General features: G+C 52.4%; 2 protein-coding genes across 2 annotated transcripts in view; both read right to left on the bottom strand.

Annotated features, from left to right (window-relative positions):
* TPST2 (tyrosylprotein sulfotransferase 2) overlaps positions 1 to 7,364 on the bottom strand; it is a 36,626-nt gene extending 29,262 nt beyond the window's left edge. The window contains exon 1 of the mRNA XM_081122750.1: positions 7,296 to 7,364. The gene's annotated coding sequence lies outside the window, so the exon portion shown is untranslated. The remainder of the gene's footprint in view (positions 1 to 7,295) is intronic.
* Positions 7,365 to 11,154: 3,790 nt separating this feature from the next.
* Positions 11,155 to 21,619, bottom strand: CRYBB1 (crystallin beta B1; the record flags this gene model as incomplete). Its single annotated transcript, XM_081122779.1, is given in 8 exon segments — positions 11,155 to 11,338; positions 12,527 to 12,669; positions 14,925 to 15,056; positions 17,752 to 17,786; positions 17,789 to 17,837; positions 17,839 to 17,874; positions 19,438 to 19,563; positions 21,611 to 21,619. Coding segments are annotated over 8 exon segments (714 nt in total).
* Positions 21,620 to 22,278: the final 659 nt, after the last annotated feature.

The raw sequence follows: 22,278 nt of genomic DNA, 5'->3' as shown, positions 1-22,278 counted from the left end.
TATAACACACTGGCTTAAATTAAGAGCATGCCATAATTAAAAGGTAACTGCAAAAATAAATGCAAAGGAAGCAATCCTCAGGCCTCCTAGCCGGAGAATGCCGCCTGTCCAAATGGCCCGGCGGGGAGGGGGGAGCAGCAGAAGTCTGTCTTAGTTAAATGACAGAAGTCTGGAGAGAAGCATTAAGTTAGCACCAAGTAGAGGCTTTCTCCTGGAAGTCATGAGAGAGTGGAGGGGACTTGGAGAGGAAAACTCTTTCCTTCTCCAGGGTGAAATGTAGTTCTCTGGCCAGCACTTGAGGCTGTGTTGTAACTTGACTCCTATTGACCTCCAATTTTAGCCCCTGACCTCTCACCTCCCCCGCCCCCACACACACTCTCTCTCTCTCTCTCTCTCTCTCACTCAAGTCTCTGTGCCATGAACCAAACCTGAGAGGCCACAGCATCTCACACTTCCAAACTTGCACCGTTGGTTCCCTCTCCCTAGAAAACCTTTCCGGCCTCCTCTACTCAGCTAATTCCTACTGGTACAATTTGTACTCCCTCCTCCAGGAAGCCTTCCCAGACTGTTCCCCATCCCTGTACCAGTGTCTCCCAAAGCATTTAGCGTCCTGTGTGACCTCTCTGGAATGTGTAGGGGTGTGAATTGCCCACATCATCTTCTTAGAACTCAGCACAGGCTGCACAGCTGTTGACTAAATGGGAAAACAAAGAAATAAAGAAAAGAAGGCACCTAACACCCCTGGGTGGGTCGAAATCAAAACACAACCCTCCATGTGCTCCATGGGAAGGTTCTAGGCAGAAGCTCCTATAAAAGAAGAATGGGACAACCTGGCTCCAATGGGTCTCGCCCACTCCTCAGCCCACAGACTGTGGGCCAGTGACCTGGCCCCTGTGAGCCTCAGTTTTCTCATCTATAAAATGGAGACAATAGTGTTCCCTATGAGAGAGTTGGAACTACTCAGCTCTGCCACTGAAGCAGCCATAGAGAAAAAGAGCAACTAAATGTAAATAAATGAACATGGCTGTGTTCCAACAAAACTGTACTTATAAAAGCAAGCAGTGGGCCAGATTTGGCCCGCAGGCTGCAGTTTGCTGACCTCTGCTATATGCTCCCACTGCTCCAAGTGAGGTCTTCAGAGGACAGCACTGGAGTCCCGTGGGAACTGGTTAGACATGCAGTCACAGGCAAGGCCCCAAACCTGCTGAATCAAATCTGCACTTTAACAAGGTCCCAGGGAGGTGGTGTAAGCATTAAAGTTTGAGAGGTGCTGTACCCAGCTTCCTAGCTCAGTACTCAGATCAGAGATGTGGGTCACTCTTTTGCTCATCTGATGCCTCCACCAGAAGGTACACACTAGGAAAACAGAGACCTGGTGGCCTCTTCAATCCCATAACTCATAGGTCCCTATTCTTCAGGTAGGTATCAAGTGCCTAGTATGAGCCAGGCCCGGTGCCAGGAGCCGGGGACACACAGTGACCGTAGACACCAGCAGAAGGCGTCACTCAGTGGGTGCCTGTGCTGTGCAGTGACCAGTGGGTAGCCTCTGGAGTTGGGCACATCTGGGTTTAAATCCTGGTGCTGTCCCATCAGGACCACATAACCTCGAGACAGTGTCTCTGAGCTTCAGTTTCCAGGAAATGGGATACCTGGTATCTTGTGAGAACAGAGAGAGGGTATGAGGTGGGGTCCCAGCAGCTGTGCAGATGGTGCAGATGTGTTGGGACACAGGCACACACTCACCAGTGCTCTCAGTAAAGGGACTGAGGCTGGAACGGATATCTCACTGCAGGTGAGTTGGGGGCCTGAACCCAGTACAGAGGGACCCTGGGGCCCACAGACAGGCTCCTCATCCAGGGAGTGTGGAATGGGGACAGCTTCGGTGTACTAAAAGCCATGAGTAGCAGAAAAGGCAGCAGGAGGCCTCAGAGAGCCTCCGATGTCCTAGAAACAGAGCTAGAAGGGCTCTTGGAGAGCATAGAAATCAGTACTGGGCAACAGTTAAAAAAGCTGTTCTCCAAGCAATGGAAGTGCTTGTTCAAGTGACAGCGGGCAGGTCTGTGGTGTCTTCAGAGCCCTGAAGGCTGCACTGGGCCAGAGGGCCCTTGGGGTCAGGCAGGGCACCCATATGACTAGGGGGAGTGGTGAGGACTGTGGCGACCAGGGGAACCCAGGCCATCTAAGCGGCAGCCTCAGGCCAGTCCAGCTTGGCTCAAGCTCCTGAGTTTCCAAGAGAAGTGAGAAATTGGAATTACTCTCTAAAAATATTTGACTGTTGGCTCAATTGAAAATAAAACACCACGGGTGCCAGGCAAAAGCTACCCTGTGGGTCGAAGCCATCTGCTGGCAGCTTCTGCTACATCCAAACACAACCATTTCATAGCAGGGGAAACTGAGTCTTGAAGAGGGGAAGCAGCTTGCCCAAGGTGACACAGTGATTTGGAAGGAGAGTTGGGACTCAGCTGCCTCCAAGCTCTTACCCACCCCCAACGGCTTATGAGAGTGTGGGAGGTGGGAGGGAGTAGTGGGGAGTGGGAGGCAGGAATCTAGACTCGGAGCCAAGAGCCTGCTCGTTCTGTCCACCCAGGAAGGAGCGTGGAAAACGGGACAGGATAAACATTTATTATTAATATATGATACTTTTATAACATAACATAATAATAATTTATAATAATGGAATAATAACTGACATTTCCTGAGTGTTTTCCATGCGCTGGGCATTAAAACAGGGTATCGACAGGGAAGAAGATGGAAACGAAGCGTGTAGACTCTGGATTTCAATCCTGTCTCTCCCACTTCCCAGCTGGGTGACTTTGTGCAAATTACTTCACCTCTCTGTGCCTCAGCTTGTTCATCTCTTGGGGCAGCTGGGAGGATTGAAAGAGTTCAAGTACATGAAATGCATTTGTAATCACTGCCTTTGGACAGATGGCTCACAAAGGGACACACTCAACGGTTCAAGGAGCCTGTCTAAACTGGGGTGCCACATTTGGCCTGGTGGCAGGGTAGGTACTTTACCCCCATCCCCTCCTGCCCAACAAGCCCAGGCGCTGGGTCCTATTCGTGCCTCTATGCTGCAGATGAGAAAGCTGACACAGAGAGAAGGCAGTCAACGGCCCCAGGCACACAAACCCTAAGCAGAGCAGCGGGATTCTAATACAGACCCAAGCCTCTGAGCATGCTACCCCCGAGCCCGCCTTCTGTCCACCTCTCTGCCCTCTGGCCACAGCAGTCTGAGTCAAAGTGTGGCTGATTCGAGAACTCACTTGGCAAAGGGCCAGATACCCTCCCTTGCTGCCTGCCATCTGGATAACATGAAGCTCCTCCCCAGGCGACAGCCCCAGATGCTCCCCAGGGTGACAGGCACTCCCCTCTATAGTCCTTCCCTGCAATTTCTGGGGCTTGGCCCAGCTCCAGGGCTGCTCTGAATGAACCATTCCATTTCCCATGAATCCTTCTTAGGCCACAGCCTTGGGGTGGAAGATACCTGAGAAGGGAAATGTCAGGGGGAGGGCATCCCAGAACCTTCTCTCTGGCTGGAGTGGCCTCAGACAGGGCGGATGTGTTCACAGAGAGCAAGGGGCCTTGCACGCAGTAGGAAGAGGTGGGAAGTGGGGAGACCGGGAGCTGGGGCTCCTCAGGCAAGCTTCTACAATGCCACATGGCCAATCCCAACCATCAGGACCCCTCCCTCCCCACTGGGGTATGAAAGTCCAAGCAGTTTACACTTTGCCTTCATATTGCCCACAGGTTCCTAACAGGCGTGTGCAGGTCCTGCGTAGGTCCTAGGGTGGGCGCTGCAAGCCCCTGGGTTCCTCACTGCCTCTTGTCTCATACAGGGCCTTGTAGAAAATCCTCGGGAAGTACTCGTCGCTGTACAGGAGGAACAAAGTGTGCACACCTTGGGCTAAGCGCTCGACAGGCTTGACCTTCGAAATGCTGCTGGTGCCCTGCAGGACACTCCTTAGTCTGCTAATGAGTCGCTTAATTTCATGCATATTAGGAAATAATTCATAACCAGCACATCAAAGCCAGCAATTTCAAAGATCAGAACTGCTTAAGATGTAAATTTATATAGGATTATCAGAACCCTCGTACACTGCTGGTAGGAATGTAAAATGGTGCAGCTGCTTTGGAAAACAGTTTAGCGGTTGCTCAAAAGGTTAAACAAAGAATTCCCATATGACCCAGCAATTCCACTCCCACGGATATACCCTGGAGATTGAAAACACATGTCCTTACAAAGACTTATATGTGAGCCCTTAGCCGGTTTGGCTCAGTGGTTAAGGCGTCAGCCTGTAGACTGAAGGGTCCTGGATTCTATTCCGGCCAAGGGCATGTACCTCAGTTGCAGGCTCAATCTCCGGCCCTGGTTGGGGTGCGTGCGGGAGGCAACCAATTGATGTGTTTCTCTCACATCAATGTTTCTCTCTCTCTCCCTCCCACTCTCTCTAAAAAGCAATGGAAAAACATCTTTGGAGTGAGGGTAAAAAAAAAAAAAAGGCTTATACTTGAATGTTCATAGCAACACTATTCATAACAGCTAAAAAGTGGAAATAACCCAGATGTCCACTGCCCTGATACATGATAAATAAGATGTGGTACAGCCATACAATGGAGCATTATTCAGCTATAAAAAAAGTAACGAAATACTAAAAGGGAAGTCCTAAAGCTACGTGGATGAACAAAAGGCCACACAATGCATGATTCCATTTACATGAAATGTAAGTGGGCAAATAGAGACAGAAAGTAGATTTGTGGTTGTCAGGGGCTGAGGAAGGAGGGGTTGAGGAGTGACTGCTGACAGTTCCAGGGTTTCTTTTTGAGTGATGAAAACGTTCTAGAACTAGATGACATGTTCTAGAATTAGATGGCTGCACAACTCTGTGAATAACTCAATAACCACGAAATTGAATCCTTTAAAAAGGGTGAAATGTATGGGATATGAATTATATCTCAATAAAACTGCTATCAAATAAATTACATGAGGTTTTAAAAATCAAGCTGATATAAATATACATATTAGGTAAATAATAGTACAATTGGGGTTTGATGGGATAAAACGGTTCATAAATGATCCCAATATTACAGTCAGTGAAACTGAGGCTGGATGAAGAGGAATGACTTGCCCAGGCCACGCCACTATTGAACCAGAGTGAACAAGCCCTGAATCTGTCCAAATCCAGAAGCTTGGCCTAAGCACCAGGCAACCAGCTAGAATGAAAACTATGAGATGGGATATACAAGAGGTGTCCACAGCCCAGTGTGGGAGACAGACCTGCTACCTCTGTGGGGTTCAAAACAGGAAGCACCCCAACAATGCCTAGGGAGTGCCAGAGAAGGCTTCCAGGAGGGGGCACTACCCCCAAAAAGCTTCTGGAGGATGAGGAGCCTGTGGGCAGCCGGGGGCCAGCATCCCTATAGCACCGGAAGGCAGGAGGTGTGAGCGCCGGTAAGTTTAAGCCCTGCCACATCCTAGGGTAACTAAGGGAACAGTGACCCCTGTGAGCTTCAGTTTCCCCATCTGTAGAAGGGGAAGGGTCAAGGTGATAAAACACACTGTTTCATAAGGACTGCTGAGTCAAAGGGTTCTCACCCTTCCCCCAGAGGGGACAGGCCTTTGGGTGGGATAGCCAGACCTTGACCTCTGTCCCACACAATAATAAAGACCCTATAGTGTCTCCACAGAATATCTTCAGATATCCACAGAATCAGCAGCCTGAGGGCCCTATCGGACCCAGCAGGAACCTGCAGACTCGTTCCAGAGCTGTGGCCAGGGGCGGTTCTGACAAGCTGGTGTCCCAGCCTTGCTGATTGTTACATATTTTAGTATTACCCTTGGCTGTGGTGATAACGTACCAGCAGCACCATTCGCCGGGACACCAGAGAAATGGTGGTTTTTATAAGCCTTCTACTTCACAGCGTTAGGCTCCTCAAGTCTTTTTCCCCCAGTCGAAGCCCAGCTAAAAGTTATCTTTGTTCCTGCTTTCACAACCACCCCTTGCTTCCTCCACAGAGAGCTGAGACATTGCGGGGGGTGCCTTGTTTGTATGCTGCGCTTTAAATACTCTTAGGTCTCCACGTGGTTTTCTGTCTAAGTCCTCTGTGGGCTGATTTCAGAGCAGATAAGTTTCAAAGAGGTGAACCCCATTTTGGAAAGAGTAACGTGAGACAGGAGGGGCTCTTCTCAGCCATTTGTCTGCAGTGGCACAGGCACGGGGCTGGAGCTCAGCTCACAGGGCTTGTTCAGCAGCCAAAGCTGGTTGGCCCATTGCACAGAAGCCCACCCTGAGGACCTGGAGAATCCGTCTGACTCGGGGCCCAGCACACACTTTTCAAGCAACATAACTGCATGCTTCTGGGTGCCTGTAGCCGGATGAAGGGTTCCCCCACCCCACCTTCCAAAAGATGTCTAACCTCTGTTTCTACCTGTGAGGCTACACACTACACGGGGGCAGGTATCTCTGTCTCGCCCATTCACTGATGCAAAATCCCAAGTGCATAGAAGAGTGCCAGCACACGGTAGATGCTCAATAAATATTTTTTGACCAAAAAAAAAAAAAAAAAAGACACTGCCAGGTCAGGCGTGCCCAGCCTCGGTGACCATGCCCCCTTTCTCCCGCTGCCGCTCCTAGTCCCAGCTTTACGGGGCACCTTCCGTCCAGCTCCTCCTGAGCGGGGGAGGTTGCCGGGCGGCGCGGGGATCCTCCGGCCCCATTTCGCCCCCTCACACTCCTCACGCGTGACCCCCCAAGTCCACGAGGGTTTCCTCTACCCCGCGCTCTCGGCGCGCCGCTCCCCAGCCGGCGATTTCCGCCTCCCGGTGCCTGCGCTTCTCCTACGCCTGGTAACTGCACGGCGGCGGCAAGTTAACTTCCCCGCGCCCCCCGCCCGTCCCGGCGCCCGCCCGGGGGACCCCGCGCGCCGGGGAGGGGCCGGGGACTCGTTTGGGGGTGACCGGCCGCGCTCCCCCAACTCCCCGCCCCCCCCTCCCGCCACACACACGGACACTGAGAGCCTCCCGGGCGCACGGTCCGAGCGGGAACCTCGGGGCTGCGGCCGGGTCTCCGCCGCACCCAGGGGAAGGCGCACCGAGCGCCGGGCGGCTGGGGAGCCTCGAACCGCGCGCCCGCCCGCGCTGCCTCCCCGTCGCCTCTCAGCCCCGGAGCCCAGGCAGCCGCGCCGGGCCCGGGAGGAAACGGCGAGGGCTCCCCGGGGCCCCAGGCCGACCCGCAGGCGCCCCTGCGCCGGCGGCTGCCGCCCAGACACCCCCGCGCCACCCCAGGGCCACCTACCGTGCGGAGGCGCGGCGAAGCGGCCCGCGCGACCAGCGAGCGACTCCCGGCTCGCCAGCCGCCCCGGCCCGGGGAGGGAGGGAGCGGAGGCACCCGCGGGGGCGGGGCCGCGGGCTGTGACGTCGCGGGGCGGGGCGGGGGCGGGGCCTCCCACGGCTCCTCCCCGCCCCCGCGGGCCCGCCTCGGGGCGGAGCGGAGCGGAGCGGAGCTGCGGGGAGGGGCGGCCCCGGAGCCGACCCCCCGCCCCGGAAGCCTCGCTGTGACCGCTGGCTTACCCCCGAGACAGCTCGGTTCAAGAGCAGTTCCCTTCCGTCTAGAAGCACCGGGGGAGGGGACACGATCGCCAGAAAAGTCGCGTAAGAGAAGCGAGCGACCTAGACTGGACCCTGAGCTGGGGGCGTTTGCGCTCCACTGTTCGTGTAAAACAAAGACAAACGAGGGAGGGGATTTTCATGGATGTTCCGATATACTCGTGGCTCTTAGGAAGGGGGGATGCTGCCCTGCCCTCGCACCCCCCCCCCAGGGACATTTGGCAATGGCTGGAAACATTTTTTGAGTTGTCGTCATTGGGGTGGGGTGGGGGGTCATACTGGCATCTAGTGGGTCTCAGAGGCTTGGGATGCTGCTAATTGTCCTACAAGGAACAGGACAATGAATAGTGCCTGTCGTGCAGGAAGGTCTGGAACTGACGAAAAGGAATTCCCCTGCCTTCATGGAGCGGCTGTTCTGGTCTGGAATCAATAGAACAATGTGATGTAGTGTTAATTGTGCACATATGACAGGTTTTGTACGACTGGCTGCATAGTAGCCCCGCTGGGTGTTTTAGAATGTTCATTTGTGGGTGGAGAAATAGAGCTCGAGGGAAGAGGCATTTCCTGGGTACCTCATGCTGGGCACTGGGGGCCAGCAGGTAACAGGAAGCCTAGGGCCCTGTGTTCAAGTCGGGGAAGCTGAACCCTCCAGCAAGCCTTGGGGAGTTGGGAACAGGGGGGATTAACCTGGTCCGGGAGGGAAGGCCAGGGGTGTTTACAACCGTGTCTTTACACTGAGGCCTGAAACATAGGTGAGGGTTCATAGAAGAGTACAAGGGTCCAGCAGGAAGGCCCTTCGTTTCCCGGCCTTGCATACATTGAAGGGTGGTCAGGATGTGGGGGGAGGGGGGAGAGGAGGTCAGAGGAGTCTACAGGGGTTGGATGCTGCAAGGGTTGGATGCTGCAGGGCTTCATGGGCTATGGGAAGGAGTCAGGACTTTATCTTTAAGCTCTGAAATTGTGCCCCAGGCAATGAGAGGCTCACATTTCCAGAAGCGTGTCAGAACTGGGACTCACCGAAGGAAGAACGAATTTATAACTCTTATGTGTGGCTCCCTCCTGACTTTTTTACATGTGAATTTCTTTTACTTGGTTCTTTTTATCTTTGGTGTTTAGTTTTGTTTATAATTTTAATCACTTCTCTGTTTTTTATTACATGTTTTGTTTAGTCATAAATTTGCTAACAAATGTTTAATGCATTGATAAAACAATAAATATAAAGTAATTACTTTGTTACTTTCTTCCAGTTTTTCTTTGTGTTGCCAAGTGTGTGTATCATGTTTCAGCGATGCTAATATGCACATTTTTTATATAACACCCGTGAGAAAATGATATCGACAACTATGAGTTGAAAGCCATCCGGATCTAGACTATGAATGAATGCAAAGAAGTATTAGGACTAACTTAACCGACAAATTCCTATTATGTTTTTCTTTTATATGACTCAAAAGATGGATACACTGGAAAAAAACTGTTATGTCTCCATAAGTCCAATATAGTTTTCCGATATGCATGGAATACAAAGTTTAAGTGCTCGGAAAGCAGTTGTGTTTTGTTTGAATGGATAGTATGTCTCATGGTCTTTCTTGGGTCATAAAATCATGGCATGTCTTGCCATCATGAGGTCTTAGCGATGAGGGAATATGGAAGTTGGGTTTGTGTGGCTCATGATTCTAAGGCTTGGCTCCACCACAGAATTTCAGAGCTGCACTCACAGGCCCTAGGAGCTGACGATGGGAATCTCTGTAGCTTGACTTTGGAATTAAAGACTCGTGGATGCCTAGAGATAGATTACAGAATCTTGGCGAATCATAGGATCCCAGGGTCAGAATCACGGGGCTGGATGCTCATTGGAGCCATCATCTCACAGATTGAAGAATGCATCCCGGGGACAGAAGTGGTTTTGCCAATACTGCAGCTTCTAACAGTAGAGCAGGGCTGAGACAGGGATCTCCTGGTTCCTGCCCAGGAATCCCACCTTCTGGGCCAAGACAGGACAACCTTTCTTCTAACACAAGATTCCGAGCGAATTGGAAGGTGGAGGTTGGGAGAGCTAGCGTGGGAGGGAGAGGGGAAATGTGCGCTGTACAGGGAAAGACCTTCTATGTCAGAGAGTGCCTCAACTTTGACGCTCAGCAAAACCACAGAGTGGTGTCATGAGGCCCCACCTTTCTTTCCAGCTTCATCTCCTGCCACACCCGGCATCCCCTTCCCACGCCCTCCTTTTGCCTGCACGCCACCGAGCTCCCGCTTCCACCTCGGTGAGCTTCGCCTGGGTCCACCGCGAGCACCCCTTTGCCCGTGGTGCTCCAGGGGTGCCGGGTGCAGCTGTGCAAGTTGAGCCCAGCACAAGGGTCCCACATTCACGTTGTAGACATTGCAGATTCATACCAATCATTTCTGGCAGGTGGCAGTCAAATGTCTTGAGGAAAAGGCATCTTTTTAATCATTAGCAGGGAGCCTGCTGTTTGCTCTGCCTGGAATGTCCTCCCCACCCTCTTCTCCACTAAGCAAGCTCCTGCTCCATCCTTCAAGGCCTCCTTCAAATATCCCCTCCTCCACGAAGATAGCCATGGCAACACCTTCCCCAGGCTTCCTGCATGGATTAAAGGTAAATAATGCCAATCAATGCCAACTGATGATAGGAGAGGCAATATTGCCTGGTGCAGATTTCCAAAAAGCAGGACATGTAGCATTTGCAGTAGGAGAGACGATTCCAGGTGGAATTTGGACCCAGGGTTAAATACAAGAAAACAATGCTCTTTTCAATCTCCTTTGATAAAATCAGGGAGGAAAAAAAATTCTCAGTTTCATGCAAGCATGTCCTTTCATTCCTCCTGACACTTGTTAATCGCCCATTTTGTCAAAGAGGGAGCAGGTTGCAGGCTTAGAGCCCTCCGCAGGCAGTGGTGTCTGTTGAGAGCTCTATACGTGGCCGCCTTTGAATTGTATTTATTTATAAAATCACTTTCTATCTGTGGCACATGATATCAGCTGGATGCTGACTTTCCACTTCCCGTAGAGTTATAAAGTCTTATTTACAAATCAGTGCATTTAAGCGCAAAATAGTACGTCTATTTAAATAAAAACATTAAGTAAATAATGAAGCAGGTGGTAAGTAGAGAGGGCAAAAATGTCATGAGACTGGTGCATGAAGGGATAGAGTTTGCAAACACAGATTTGTTTGGGAGTGCAGCTCTGGAGCCAGATTGTCTGGGCTCCAGTCTCCACATGCTAACTGTGTGGCCTTGCGTAAGTCACGTTCCCTCTCTGAGCCTCAATCTCCTTACTTGTTAAATAGGAATAATTATAATGTCAGCCTCCCAGAGTAGTTCAAAAGATATGCCAAGAGAACGCATGTAGAGAACTTTGTTTTTAATTATTAAGATTGAGAAAGTCACATGCCAGCAATGATGGGGGACCTCAAGGCACTCGTTGTCTGTTCACATACCCAGCAGACATTTGGCTTTAGGCATTTTTATTTGCATGAGAAAGATGGAGAAATGGAGTCTGAGGAACAGGGGAGAGCAAAAAAGTAGAGTGTGGACTCATTTGGGAGGCTCGGGGGCCGGGGCTGGGAAGCAGCCCTCGTGACGCCACTGCCGGTCACGCAGACGGCACACGGCCTGCATCTGGGGCTGGAAGGCTCCCCACTCGGTCCAGTGCGGGAAGTCACCAGGCTCCAGGAGGTACCGGTACCCGCGGTAGCCGGGATACTGATAGCCTACCCAGCTGGGGGGGAAGCAAGCAGGACAGCCTCACTGCCTGCCATCCAGCCCCTTGCCTGACCGGCCAGTTCTCCATTTGTCCCTGTAGTCTCCTCTAGAAAGTAGGGATGGTCACCTTGTAAAGTCTGGTTTAAGTTCCAGCCTCCTCAGATAAGCCTCTGACCTGTCCTCCACTCCAGCACCCCCTACCCCAAAACCATCCTCCCTCCCCTGACCTCCTGTGTGGACCATCTCTGACTTAGTATTGGTGGACATCATCTCACAGATATACTTGGGGCTCCCTGCTAGGCTGAGTGATCTCCCTGAAGACAGGAACTAAGCCTTCGTCATCTCTGACTCCCTAGCGTGCCTGGCCCCAAGGCACTGCTTAGTACATTTCCGATGGTTTGAATGCAGGCTGCTGGTTTCAGGGAAGAAGAAAGAAGCAAGAAAAAGGCCAGGGCCCTGACGGTATTACGGGAGCTCAGCAAGCGTCTGTGGTAGAGAGGTAGAAGCCTCACACTTGCCCAGAGTAGACCAGGGGTGTCTGGCATGGTTGTTTGGAGGTGGGGGGATGGATAAAACTACCTCCTTTGGGCATCCAGTCGCCCCCTGTTTTCTCACAGACATGGGATCACGGGGCTCTGTTTCGACCTTTCAAATCCTGAGAGTTCAGAGCAGAAAGAGCCCTTCTGTATCAAGGAGTTTGGTATACCCATTATATAGACGACAACATTGAGGTGGAGAGAGGGGCGTGAGGCTCTCCCGGCTTTCACAGCTCATCGGTGACAAAGTCAAGGCCTTTTCGTTACACAGTCTTGTCTGTCAGAAGTCATTCTGCTCATTTCCCCGGAGTCTCTGGATTTCCCTGAATATTCTCTTTCCCTAGACCTATCCAGACTCATCTATCCGCATCAACTGTGCTTCCCAACTTAGTTACTTTTTCAATCCCAATATGGGTTTAGAAGCCCCTATTCTCTCCATCTTCCAGCCTTTTAGGCCCAGTTGTCAAATTTGTTTACACTGACACGTAATTCATCAAAGAATGACACCATTTCCCAGAGGAACAGAGCTCTGTGGGTGGAATTCCAGCCACCGGCATTGGAAGAATTGCGGAGGGAGGGGCTGTGGCCTTTCCTATGCATCTGATGTTATATCCTCTGAGGGGTAGAGACTCCAGGTCTGGCTGAGGGCCCGGCAAGAAGATGCTTACATTCCACTGGAGACCCTCACACTGCCCACACGATCACAGAAGCCATAGGCCCAGAGACTGGGGATGTCGTCCTCCTGGATCTCCATGGTGCTGCCCTTGAAGTTGGCTCCTTCAAACAGGTAGATCTTGTGCTCTTGGGAGTCCTGGGGAAGGAGAGACTGAGTCCTGCATGGGAAATATGAACAAAGCAAAGAGCAGTAACTTAGTGGGGCCTCCTCGATGTGAAGAGAGAGAGCTGAGTCTGCTCAGGCCACTGTGGGACCCTCAAAGGGTCGCTGCTGTCCAGCCTGGAAGGGCCCTCTTCCCCTGTAAAAATAAACTATCAGCCTCTACTGCATGGAGTTGTTGTGAGGGTTAAATGAGTTAATCCACATAGAGCACTTAGCACTTTAGCATACACGCAAAAAAATTTATGCAGTTAGGATGCAGAGGCTCAGAGAGGTAGATTCTTGATTAGTGTCACACAGCCAGCAAGGGGCAGAACTTTTCAGAGAAGCATTTCATTTCTCCCATCCCACTTGGTACCCCTCTCGCCTCCACTCCCTCTGCCATAGCCACACTGGCCAATTTTTAGTTCCTTATTGTCACCCAGTCCTCCCAGCTTCAGAAACTTTGCACTCACTGTTCCCTGGAAAGGCTCCTCCACCACTCTTCCCAGGGCTGACTCGGTTCCCATCTTTCAGGAGCTGTCTTCCCTGGTCGCCCCCTGACCACTCCTTCCCCCAACATCAGAGCCCCAGCTCCTGTCTTCCGCTCTCTTAGCACACTGCAGGCTCCCCGTGCAGCACAGACCACAGTGGTTTGCCTTAACAGATTGATTTCCACGATTAGGTTTCAATCACCGCCTCCCGTGAGGTCAGGGGCCTTGCCCATCTCAGGCAGAGTTGCACCCAGAGCCGACCGCAGAGCCTAACAGAACAGATCTACCAACAGTGTTCAAAGGCTTGACTATAAGTGGAAGACGGTTAGGTTGGAGATCCTTCTAACAACCCAGGAGAGGAGGCTGGAAAGGAGTGAGGGAGCCCAGTGAGGGGGAAGCTGGAGCTGTCCAGGATGGAGGCAGGGGACAGGGGACAGATTAAGCCAGACAAGTGGCTCTCAAGCCTGGCTGCACAGTCTACCTGGAGGCATGAACAAGACAGAAGCGCCCCTGCCCCAGCCCCAGAAATTCAGATTTCATTGGTCTGGGGAAGGGTTCAAGCATTGGGATTTTTTTCCTAATAATATATTTGATTTTAAGGAAATACATCCAAAATATGATAATCTCAATTTATAACCAATATAACAGTGTTAATGAGATAGTTTACATTCTTATTTTGCTTTTTTACTCTGTATTCAAAATCTGGTACGCTATCTTACTCTTACAGCACAGTTTAGTTGGACTAGCCCAAATTCAAGTTCAACGGTCATATGTGGCTGGATCGGACAGCAAAGCTGTAGAAGCTACTGTGAAATGCCCTGGCTGATGGCTCTCCAAACAAGCTCCCTTGGCATGGATTGCCATTCAGAGACCCTTCAATGATAGAAAGATAAATCTATGAACTCTTACCAAGGGTCCATTATAAAGGCTGATCATTTAGCCTCAAATTCTGGAAAAAACGTTGAGAATGACCTGGTTGGATAATCCATTAAGGTAAGTCTGGAGGTGCCCAAAGAGCTGGCTGTTGGTACGTGCTGACCACAAGTGGCCATCCGTGAAAATTCTTCAGGAAAATCCCATCCAGGAAGGCAAAAGTTGGTTACCATGGGAATCTGACACTGACCAGTGAAGATGTGGCTGGTTCTTGAGCCACACACTTCTGGAGAAACTGAGTTGCTTAGGGATAGCTCCACCAGTCTTGGCTTTGCATCTTCCTTAAATCATACTATTTAACTGAGTTAAATATTATAAAGGGGCTGATTCAGTATATTGCCTTATCATTGAGGAGTTCAGGTGCCTTTCCACAGCACCCCTTTTCTCAGACACTGCATGCTTTTTGGCCTGCATGTTGGTTGTTTTGAATGGACACTGGGATTTTCAAAGCTGCCCAGGAGGGCCTATTGTGCAGCCAGGAATTAGAAATATCCTATGAATAGACTCAAGGAAGGTGCTGAAGTTTCCAGCTCTGACAACTGGGAGGTTGAGTTCACTCTTGATAGCAGCAGGGAAGGAAATAAATGGGTTTTATGTTTCTCATTTGCCCGGGGCTCCTATCTGGGGCCGGACACATCAGAGCCGACTTGTGAATCTATGAGCTCAAGAGCCCACTGTCCTTGGACAACTCAGAAGTCGCCACGCTTCCCTGCCCACCATTCCCTCCTTCTTTCCCTTGCTCACCCCCATTTCTTTGCTTGCTGTCAGACTCTTGCCCAGCCCTCTCCCTACTGACCCCCCAGGCCCCATCCAGGAGCCACTCACCATCCTGATGGGTCGGAAGGACATGAGCCGGTCGCTGCGGTAGCTGCTGGACCAGGTGTCCCAGCGCGGACACTTGCCCTTCTCCAGGACAAACATCTCCCCTGGGAAGTTGGACTGTTCAAAGGCAGCCCAGCCGGATATGAGAGAGATGGGGGGGGATGGGGTGGGGGGGGGAGTGGCGAGGGCCAGGAGGGGCCAAGGCCGAAAGGAGAGAAGTTGTTAGCAGAAGCCCCTCACCCCCTTGCAAGGTAGCCCCAAGGCCAGTGGTGTGATTCTAGTCTGTGCCGCTTACTGTCTGTGTGACCTTCGGCAAGGGGCTTCACCTCTCTGAGCCTCAGTTTCCTCATCTAATACACCTATTTTCCTGGAGTTAGTGAAGGATTAAAGGAGACAATATGTGTAATTAAGTGGGCAAAAATGTCCTCAGATGTAGGATTCACACATGATCTAAGTACTAGGAGGACCTGGAGTAAAATGACACAAAAGAAGACACTTTCTTTTAAACTTGTTCACAGCCCAGAGAAAGTCTCCATTGTATGCTAATGTGTCCTTAACACTAATCTCTTTTTGTAACAAAGGAAGAACAGGCCGCTAGCAAGGAGCCTTGAGCCGGGAACGGTGCAATAGCACTGCTCTGTGTTCTTTGCATTAATTTTTTATGGTTACCTTTTACTTACTGCACGTGATACCAGCTTTCCATCTGTAAAAATGACGTAAAGGTTCTTTGAAAATATATTTATTGCTGTTAAAAAGCGCCATTTTAAGTGAAATATATTAAATAAAAGTAGTCCTCAAGGGAAGGGAAAGATTGCTACAGGTGATTGGAGCATAGGTTTGGCAAAGACCGGCCTGGCCCATGGAAGACACTCAGGACTTGGTGTGCGAGCAGTAGGAGGGAAATGACAATACACCCACCTCTCAGATACCCTGAGAATTCAATGCGATCGCGAGGATGAAGGTGTTCAGTCCTCAGCAAGGCTGAAGTTAAACAGGGGCTTAGCCTGCCTTCTCCCCTGCAGCCTGATTAAGGATGGGAAGTGAGGTTGTGTTAGAAGGAGCAGGGATTCTGGGGGAGATGCGATGATCCCCATTTCATTGATGGGAAGGCTGAGACTAAGGGACCCCTTGACCTTTGCTCTCTATGTGTTCTCAGGAACCAAAGGGGACACTGATACTAGTATCATCTCCCTGGGGGCTGCTGGGCCCTTCCTCTACCCAGAAGGAGATAGGGAGACAGGGTTGGGCTGCCACCGTGGACTGAAACAGAATGTGTCCCCGGAGCCTCAGGTCTTGTCTGAGTAGTGAGCCAACCCATACGGGTGTGACAGAATTGAAGATGCAGACGTATCCTCCCAGAATAGAGTTGAATCTGCCTCAGCCCTGCCTTGTCTGGAGTAGATGAAAAAAGGACCGATGGAGGGAGGGAGGGAGGGAGGGAGGGAGGGAGGGAGGGAGGGAGGGAGGGAGGGAGGGAGGGAGGGAGGGATCTATGGATGAATGTATTGATGGATGGATGGATGGATGCATGGTGAAGAATGGATGGATGGAAGGAGAGGTAAGCAGATGGATGCATAAACGGATGGAAATAATTTACAAATATAGAAACTGAGGCTCAAAGGGGTTAAGTGACCTCTTTAAGGTCACAGGATGGTGGCAGGTGGCAGGTCAAAGTCACCTAGGTTCCAGGCAGCCATGCCTCTGTCTGAGGCCACACCACTCCTCCCCTCCCCCTGCCAACCTGGTCCTCCCCTTCCTTTCCCCCACCATCATTTCTCCCACATCCCTGCTGGTCCTGACACAGACCAAGGGCTCTGGAGCACAGGCTCTTCTCTCTCCCCATCGGGTACAGCCCAGAACACACACCGAAGACCAGCTGCATCTTTGTTTGAGGAGAGATGCTTTGGGTTTGAGTCACTGGCACTGAAAAAAACTAAAAAACCCCAACTGGCCACATCCGGAGGCTTCTGCTCCCAGCTGGGCTTTGGAAATGGGGGTGAGGCCACACTGGTGGTGGAGGTAGTTGCAGGATATAGAAATGTGTCCATCCCCCTACCCTCAACCACGGTGACTCAGCTAAACTCACAGGGCAACAGGGAAGCTAATAATCACCTCTGTCACCTGCCATGTCTGGGTGTCCACCAAATGCCTGACCCAAGCTGCATTATCTCCTTCAGGGCTCAGAATAACTCAGTGGAGAGTAGTAGAGACGTTAATCTCCCCATTTCAGAGAAGAGAAAACAGGCTTGGAGACTAAGCAAGGTCTGGGGGAGCTGGGACTCAAACCCAGGTCTGTCTGAGCTCAAAGCCCATCTCTGCTCTTTGTACTGAAAAGAGCCTCAGAATGCTGGGCATACAGCTGACCATGCCCCTTGGGGACTTTCGGGCTGGAGAGACAAGCAGCAAAGGGGCCACATGGCCCTTGTTGTGTGCCTTGACTTCAATTCACAGGGACTAGAGCTGGTGCAGCCACTATGTCCAAGGGACAATGATTCCTGCTTCATATGGGGGTCACTAAGGCCCGGAGAAGCCCAGAGAGTCGGAGTAGGCCATGGAGCAGGTGATAAAAGCATTGTGGATGAACCTAATCAACCAGAGTTGAACCTAGGCTCTGTCATTTGCCACTAGGTGACTTTGGCCGAGGAATATAACTCCTTAAGCCTCAGTTTGCCCATCTGTAAAATGGGTTTGACATGAAGACTAGAAATAATATATATGTCTCCGCCAGCATGCTGGCCGGCGCAGAGCGGGCGCTCAGGACATGGCAGCTCCTGCTGTTTTATTATTATTTTACTCGAGCAGCAAGAGTTCCTCCCCTGCCTGACGCTCAGGGTCCAGAGGTGTCGATGAGGCTGCGCGCTCGGGGAAGCCACGGGCGCCCAGGTTCAAGCACTCCCCGGAGAATTCCGCCCGAGCGGCGGCCCTGGAAGTTCTCCTGCTCGAAGACCACCAGCTGGAGGAGAGAAGCCCCCAGCCAGGGAGGGGGGTGAGGGTGGGGGTGGGGGCAGAATGAGTGGGGAGGAGTGTCTCCAAACTGGAGAGGCTAAGGTCAAAAAGTCATGGAGTCCCCATATAAGGGAAGGCAGGTCACCGGCAGATGGCATGAGAGTGTGCCAGGAGCCGAGACCTGTGAGATGACTCAGTCGTCTCCCCCTCCACTTCTGAACTTGGTGTCTGCACCATTGTTAGGAACTGATGGGTATTACTTCCTGTGCTGTTCCTTCTGCCTGGAACGCCCTCTCCACCACACATCCCCATCCTGGAGTTCATGTTCCTTGACTTGTTTTAGGCTGAGACACCACCTCCTCCAGGAAGCCTTCCCTGATGCCCTCTCCTTAGATGGTCTTGGTGGAGTGCCCCCTACTGTGCTCACTCCATCAACGGAACAAGGAACACCCGACACAGTCCCACTGCTTTCCTTCTGGGTCTCTCTCTGTGCACCCCACCCCCTCCTTACTCCCCTCCCCCACCCCGAAGACCAAGGGCTGGCTCCAGGGCAGGCAATGGGGTTGGTTCATTTCTGTATCTCCAGCCCCAGCTCAGCACCTGCCACAGGGCTGATGCTCAGAGGACACTTGCCTGTCTACCTGCCACCGTGTAGGGGCCCCTGTATGAACATCGGCTACTCCCCCCCCCCCCCATTAGCACTCAGTTTTGTTTATCATGCTCTTGTCCCAAGCTGGGAAAACCTGGCCGTTCACTTGAACGAAGACAAGTGTCTTTTTCCTCCGAGCCTCAGTTTCCCCAGCTGTCAAAGGAGGAGGTTCCCAGACCCCTGACTTAGCACTTGTCCACCTGAGAGAAAGTCCTGTCCTGCTGTTTCCCAGGGCAGGGCCAGCAGCCACCCATGGGGCCCCAAGAGAGCCTGTCACACCCTGAAACACCACACAGGGGCCAAAACAAACGACCTGCGAGTGGGCGAAAAGCAAAGAGAAAAACCCAGGACTATTAGACAGGGCATATTGCAATAAGTTAAAAACACATGAACAACAAATAAATACTTTCAAAGGGTAAGACCTAAAGATACATTAAAAATCGAGCAAGCAGGTGATGGACAGGGGCGAGGCAAGGAGGGCAGTGGGGGACACCTTAGTTAGAGGATTTTTACCAAGTCCTGGGTTTGTAGGTGCGCGTTAAAAATGAAATAAAAATGTACGATTCAGTCAATAACTGCGTAACAACAGCCGGCCACGCGCGGCCCACGTGAGAGCGTGTGGTGAACCGTGACCCAAGGGCGCTGACCCCATTCTGCGCACCTGACATTGAAACCAAAGCAGCCCCACCCCAGGGGACCGGATGCCTCTGCTCTCCAGGAGCCCTGGCAGCCTGACCAACTGCTTGGGACACTTCTCAGGAGGGTCTGAGGCCATCCTGCCGTCCTAGAGAAGCTCCGGGCAGGTGGTTCCTGCGGCTCAGCCAGCCCACTGGCTTCCTTCCCTTTTGTTTCTCACTTTCACGGTCGCTAAACATGTGCTTGTGCAGGAAGCGCCCAGACAACCCACCCCCAGGTCCTTACCCTGTAGCTCCCAGGGGGCAGGTCCCCCACTTTGGCGGTGGGGCCAGGGCCTGGGGCAGGGCCTGCGGGCGGGGCCCCCTTCCCCTTGCTATCGGGCGCTGGCTTCCCTGCAGCTGCGGTGGCCACCTGCAAACGTCTGCAAAGAAATCTCCGGGGATGGCACCCCCAAGCTGCCTCCCCACTCTCCCACCCCCTGACCCTGTGTTTTCAGGCTCCTTTCAATTCATTTCTTCTTTTTTTCCTTCTAGGGCATAAGCTTGGAAGGGATCTGGCCTGACCTCCCTGCCCAGGCTAGACTTTCCTGACTGGACACCACGCATCTGCCATATGCCTTCCTCCAGGCCTGCAGCCAGGCCAGTCCCCTGGGCAGTCGGGCCCTTCCGTCTACCTTGATTCCCCGCCATGCTCTTCCCCCACACCCTGTCGCTTTCCACACCTCTGCTTCTGCAGCCTCGGGCTGCCTCACAGGTTAATAACAGGAAGTCACGTCGGGGAGTACGGCAGAGATGCCAGGCCCTGCGGCCTGGGGTGACAACTCATCTGCTCTCACCTTCACCCCCAGCAGAAGGTGCCTGTCATATCCCCTCTGAGCAATCCGAGGCCCAGAGAGGGGAGGTGACCTGCCCAAGCCCACACAGCACTAAGTGGCAGGACTCCAGCGTCAGCTCAGGCAGATGGACCCAGCCACAGGGCTCTGAAACGCTCTGTGCCGCTGGCTTTTTCTGATTTACTCACCCTCTGTCCCCAGCACCTGGCTTAGCCCCGGCACATGGGAGGTTCTTATCTAACATCTGTTGAGGAAATGAATGAATGCTCGTTCCCACCTCATTTCCCCGTGTAACTGCTGCCTGGGGCAGTCCCTGGGAATGAGTGTGGGGTTGCAGACTCAGGCCTGGGCCTGGGGAAGAGAGGAGGTTCCTGGAGAACATCTTTAGTGCCTGCCCCGGAGCTTCTAAAATGAGGATTGTGGCTGTGTAGGCGTTGGGTGGAGAGGGCTCTGGTCAACTTTAGTGGTTCCTTGTTGTTTTGGGGTCAGGGACTCCTTTGAGTGTTTGACGAATGCCTTGTCCCCAGGGGGGAAAAGCACCCCATTTTATTTTAGAGACAATTTCCAGGGATTTGAGGACCCTCTGACAACACAGACTAAGACCCTGTGGTCCTGTGGATTGCAGATCCCCACCCTCCAAGGCCGTATCCCCTGAGAAAGCCTGTTGTTACCCTGGGGTGCGCTGCCCACCGGGGGCAGGCCAGACATCTGAGCCACATCTGTGGCTTCTAGGCTCCTGCTTACCCCCTGTGACATCTGTGAACCAACACTCCCCTGGGCTGGTAGTTGGACTCATTCCTTCCTGGAGATATATTCCTGTTTATTTTCTACCCCCCGCCCCCGTTTCTCCCTCCTCCAGTATTTTGCTTTCCTTGTGTCTCTGCCCAGCCGTCTGTCTGTTCTTTATTACCGTGTTTCTTCTCTCTTCCCCTCCCTCCCCCTCTCCCCTGCCCTCAGATGCTCTGTCTCTCTCTCCTCTGTAACTCCCCTTCTGCTCTCAGCACTGTGGGGGGTTCCCTCTTACCTGCTGAAGGACAGGCCGCCCCAGGGATGGGTGCTGTGGGCAACTCAGGGCCGACCCCCCATTCCATAGTCTGGCAGACAGCAGACCCTATGGTCTGGGGCACAAAGAGGAGGCTGGCTCAGCAGGTCCCAGGCATGGAGTTGGTGGCCCCAGGCTATGACCTCGCCTGGGTTACTGCAGAGAGAAGCACTTTCCATTGTGAGCCCAGCACAGGCCGAAGAACCCTGATCAGCAAGGACTTCACCAGCTTCTGCCCTGATGCCTTGTTCTAAAACCCCAGCCGGGTGGGCCCATGGGATCCCCGCTGGCTGCCAATCCTGGGGCAGGGAAAAGGGGAGCCCCTGGAAGGTGGAAGACCTGGTTTGAATCCTGGCTCGGCCACTATGTGTCGTGTGGCTGTGTGGCTTTCAGCAGGTCTCTGTTCTTCAGAGACAGCAGTTATGAGCAGGCACAGCATCCCTGGTGGATGCTGGACGGGAAAGATGGTGGCGATGAGCCTAGGAGATGGGGAAATGCTTTGTGAAGGCAGCTGGGGGTACAATATCCACAGCACCACTTACTGGATGCTTACTGGGTGCTAAGCACAGCACCAAGTGCCTTACCCATGCCATCTTGGTCAACCCCCAGGACAAGCCTCCTTATTTGGTCCTTTCATTATACCCATTTCACAGATGAGCATAGCGAGGGCACAGTGAGGTCAGAGCCAAGAACCGATATCATTCTCATATCAGACCTTGGCCCTGGTTTGATTTTCTGCTTCTAGATACAGGGATAGGACTGGGGGCAGGGGGAATCTCACCTGTGCTCAGTGGGTTGGATATTTAAAGTCTGAGTCCTGTTCCTCTGCTCACATTGGTCCCAGATTCCTCCCCCCACTTTTCCCTGATCTACCTACAGACCCTCTCTCCCCTCATTTGACTCCGGGTCAGAGCTAGTGGCCAGGAATCTGACTGCCCATCTCAGAGCTTCCTCCAGGAGGCCCTCAACTCCACCACACCTTGTCCACCCCTGGGCCCCAGCACCCAGCACAGGGTGGGCCCTTGATCAATTTGGGGGGCTATATGGTCACAGTGGACCATAATGGAAGGTGAGGAACAGGGGGAGAGAGGGAGACTGAGATGGGGAGAGAGAATTGGGGACACTGATTGGAAGAACTGGAAAATGACAGAGAAATATGATGCAGACAGAAATACAGAGGGGGTAGGGAGGGGACCAAACAGTGAAGGAGAGAGAGGTGGGGAGACAGAGAGACAGACACGAAAGAGCAATA

Source organism: Miniopterus schreibersii (assembly GCF_964146895.1).
Source record: "Miniopterus schreibersii genome assembly, chromosome: 20".
Classification (NCBI taxonomy): domain Eukaryota; kingdom Metazoa; phylum Chordata; class Mammalia; order Chiroptera; family Miniopteridae; genus Miniopterus; species Miniopterus schreibersii.
The sequence above is the reverse complement of the archived record's forward strand: the minus strand, read 5'-3'. Positions and strand labels throughout refer to the sequence as shown.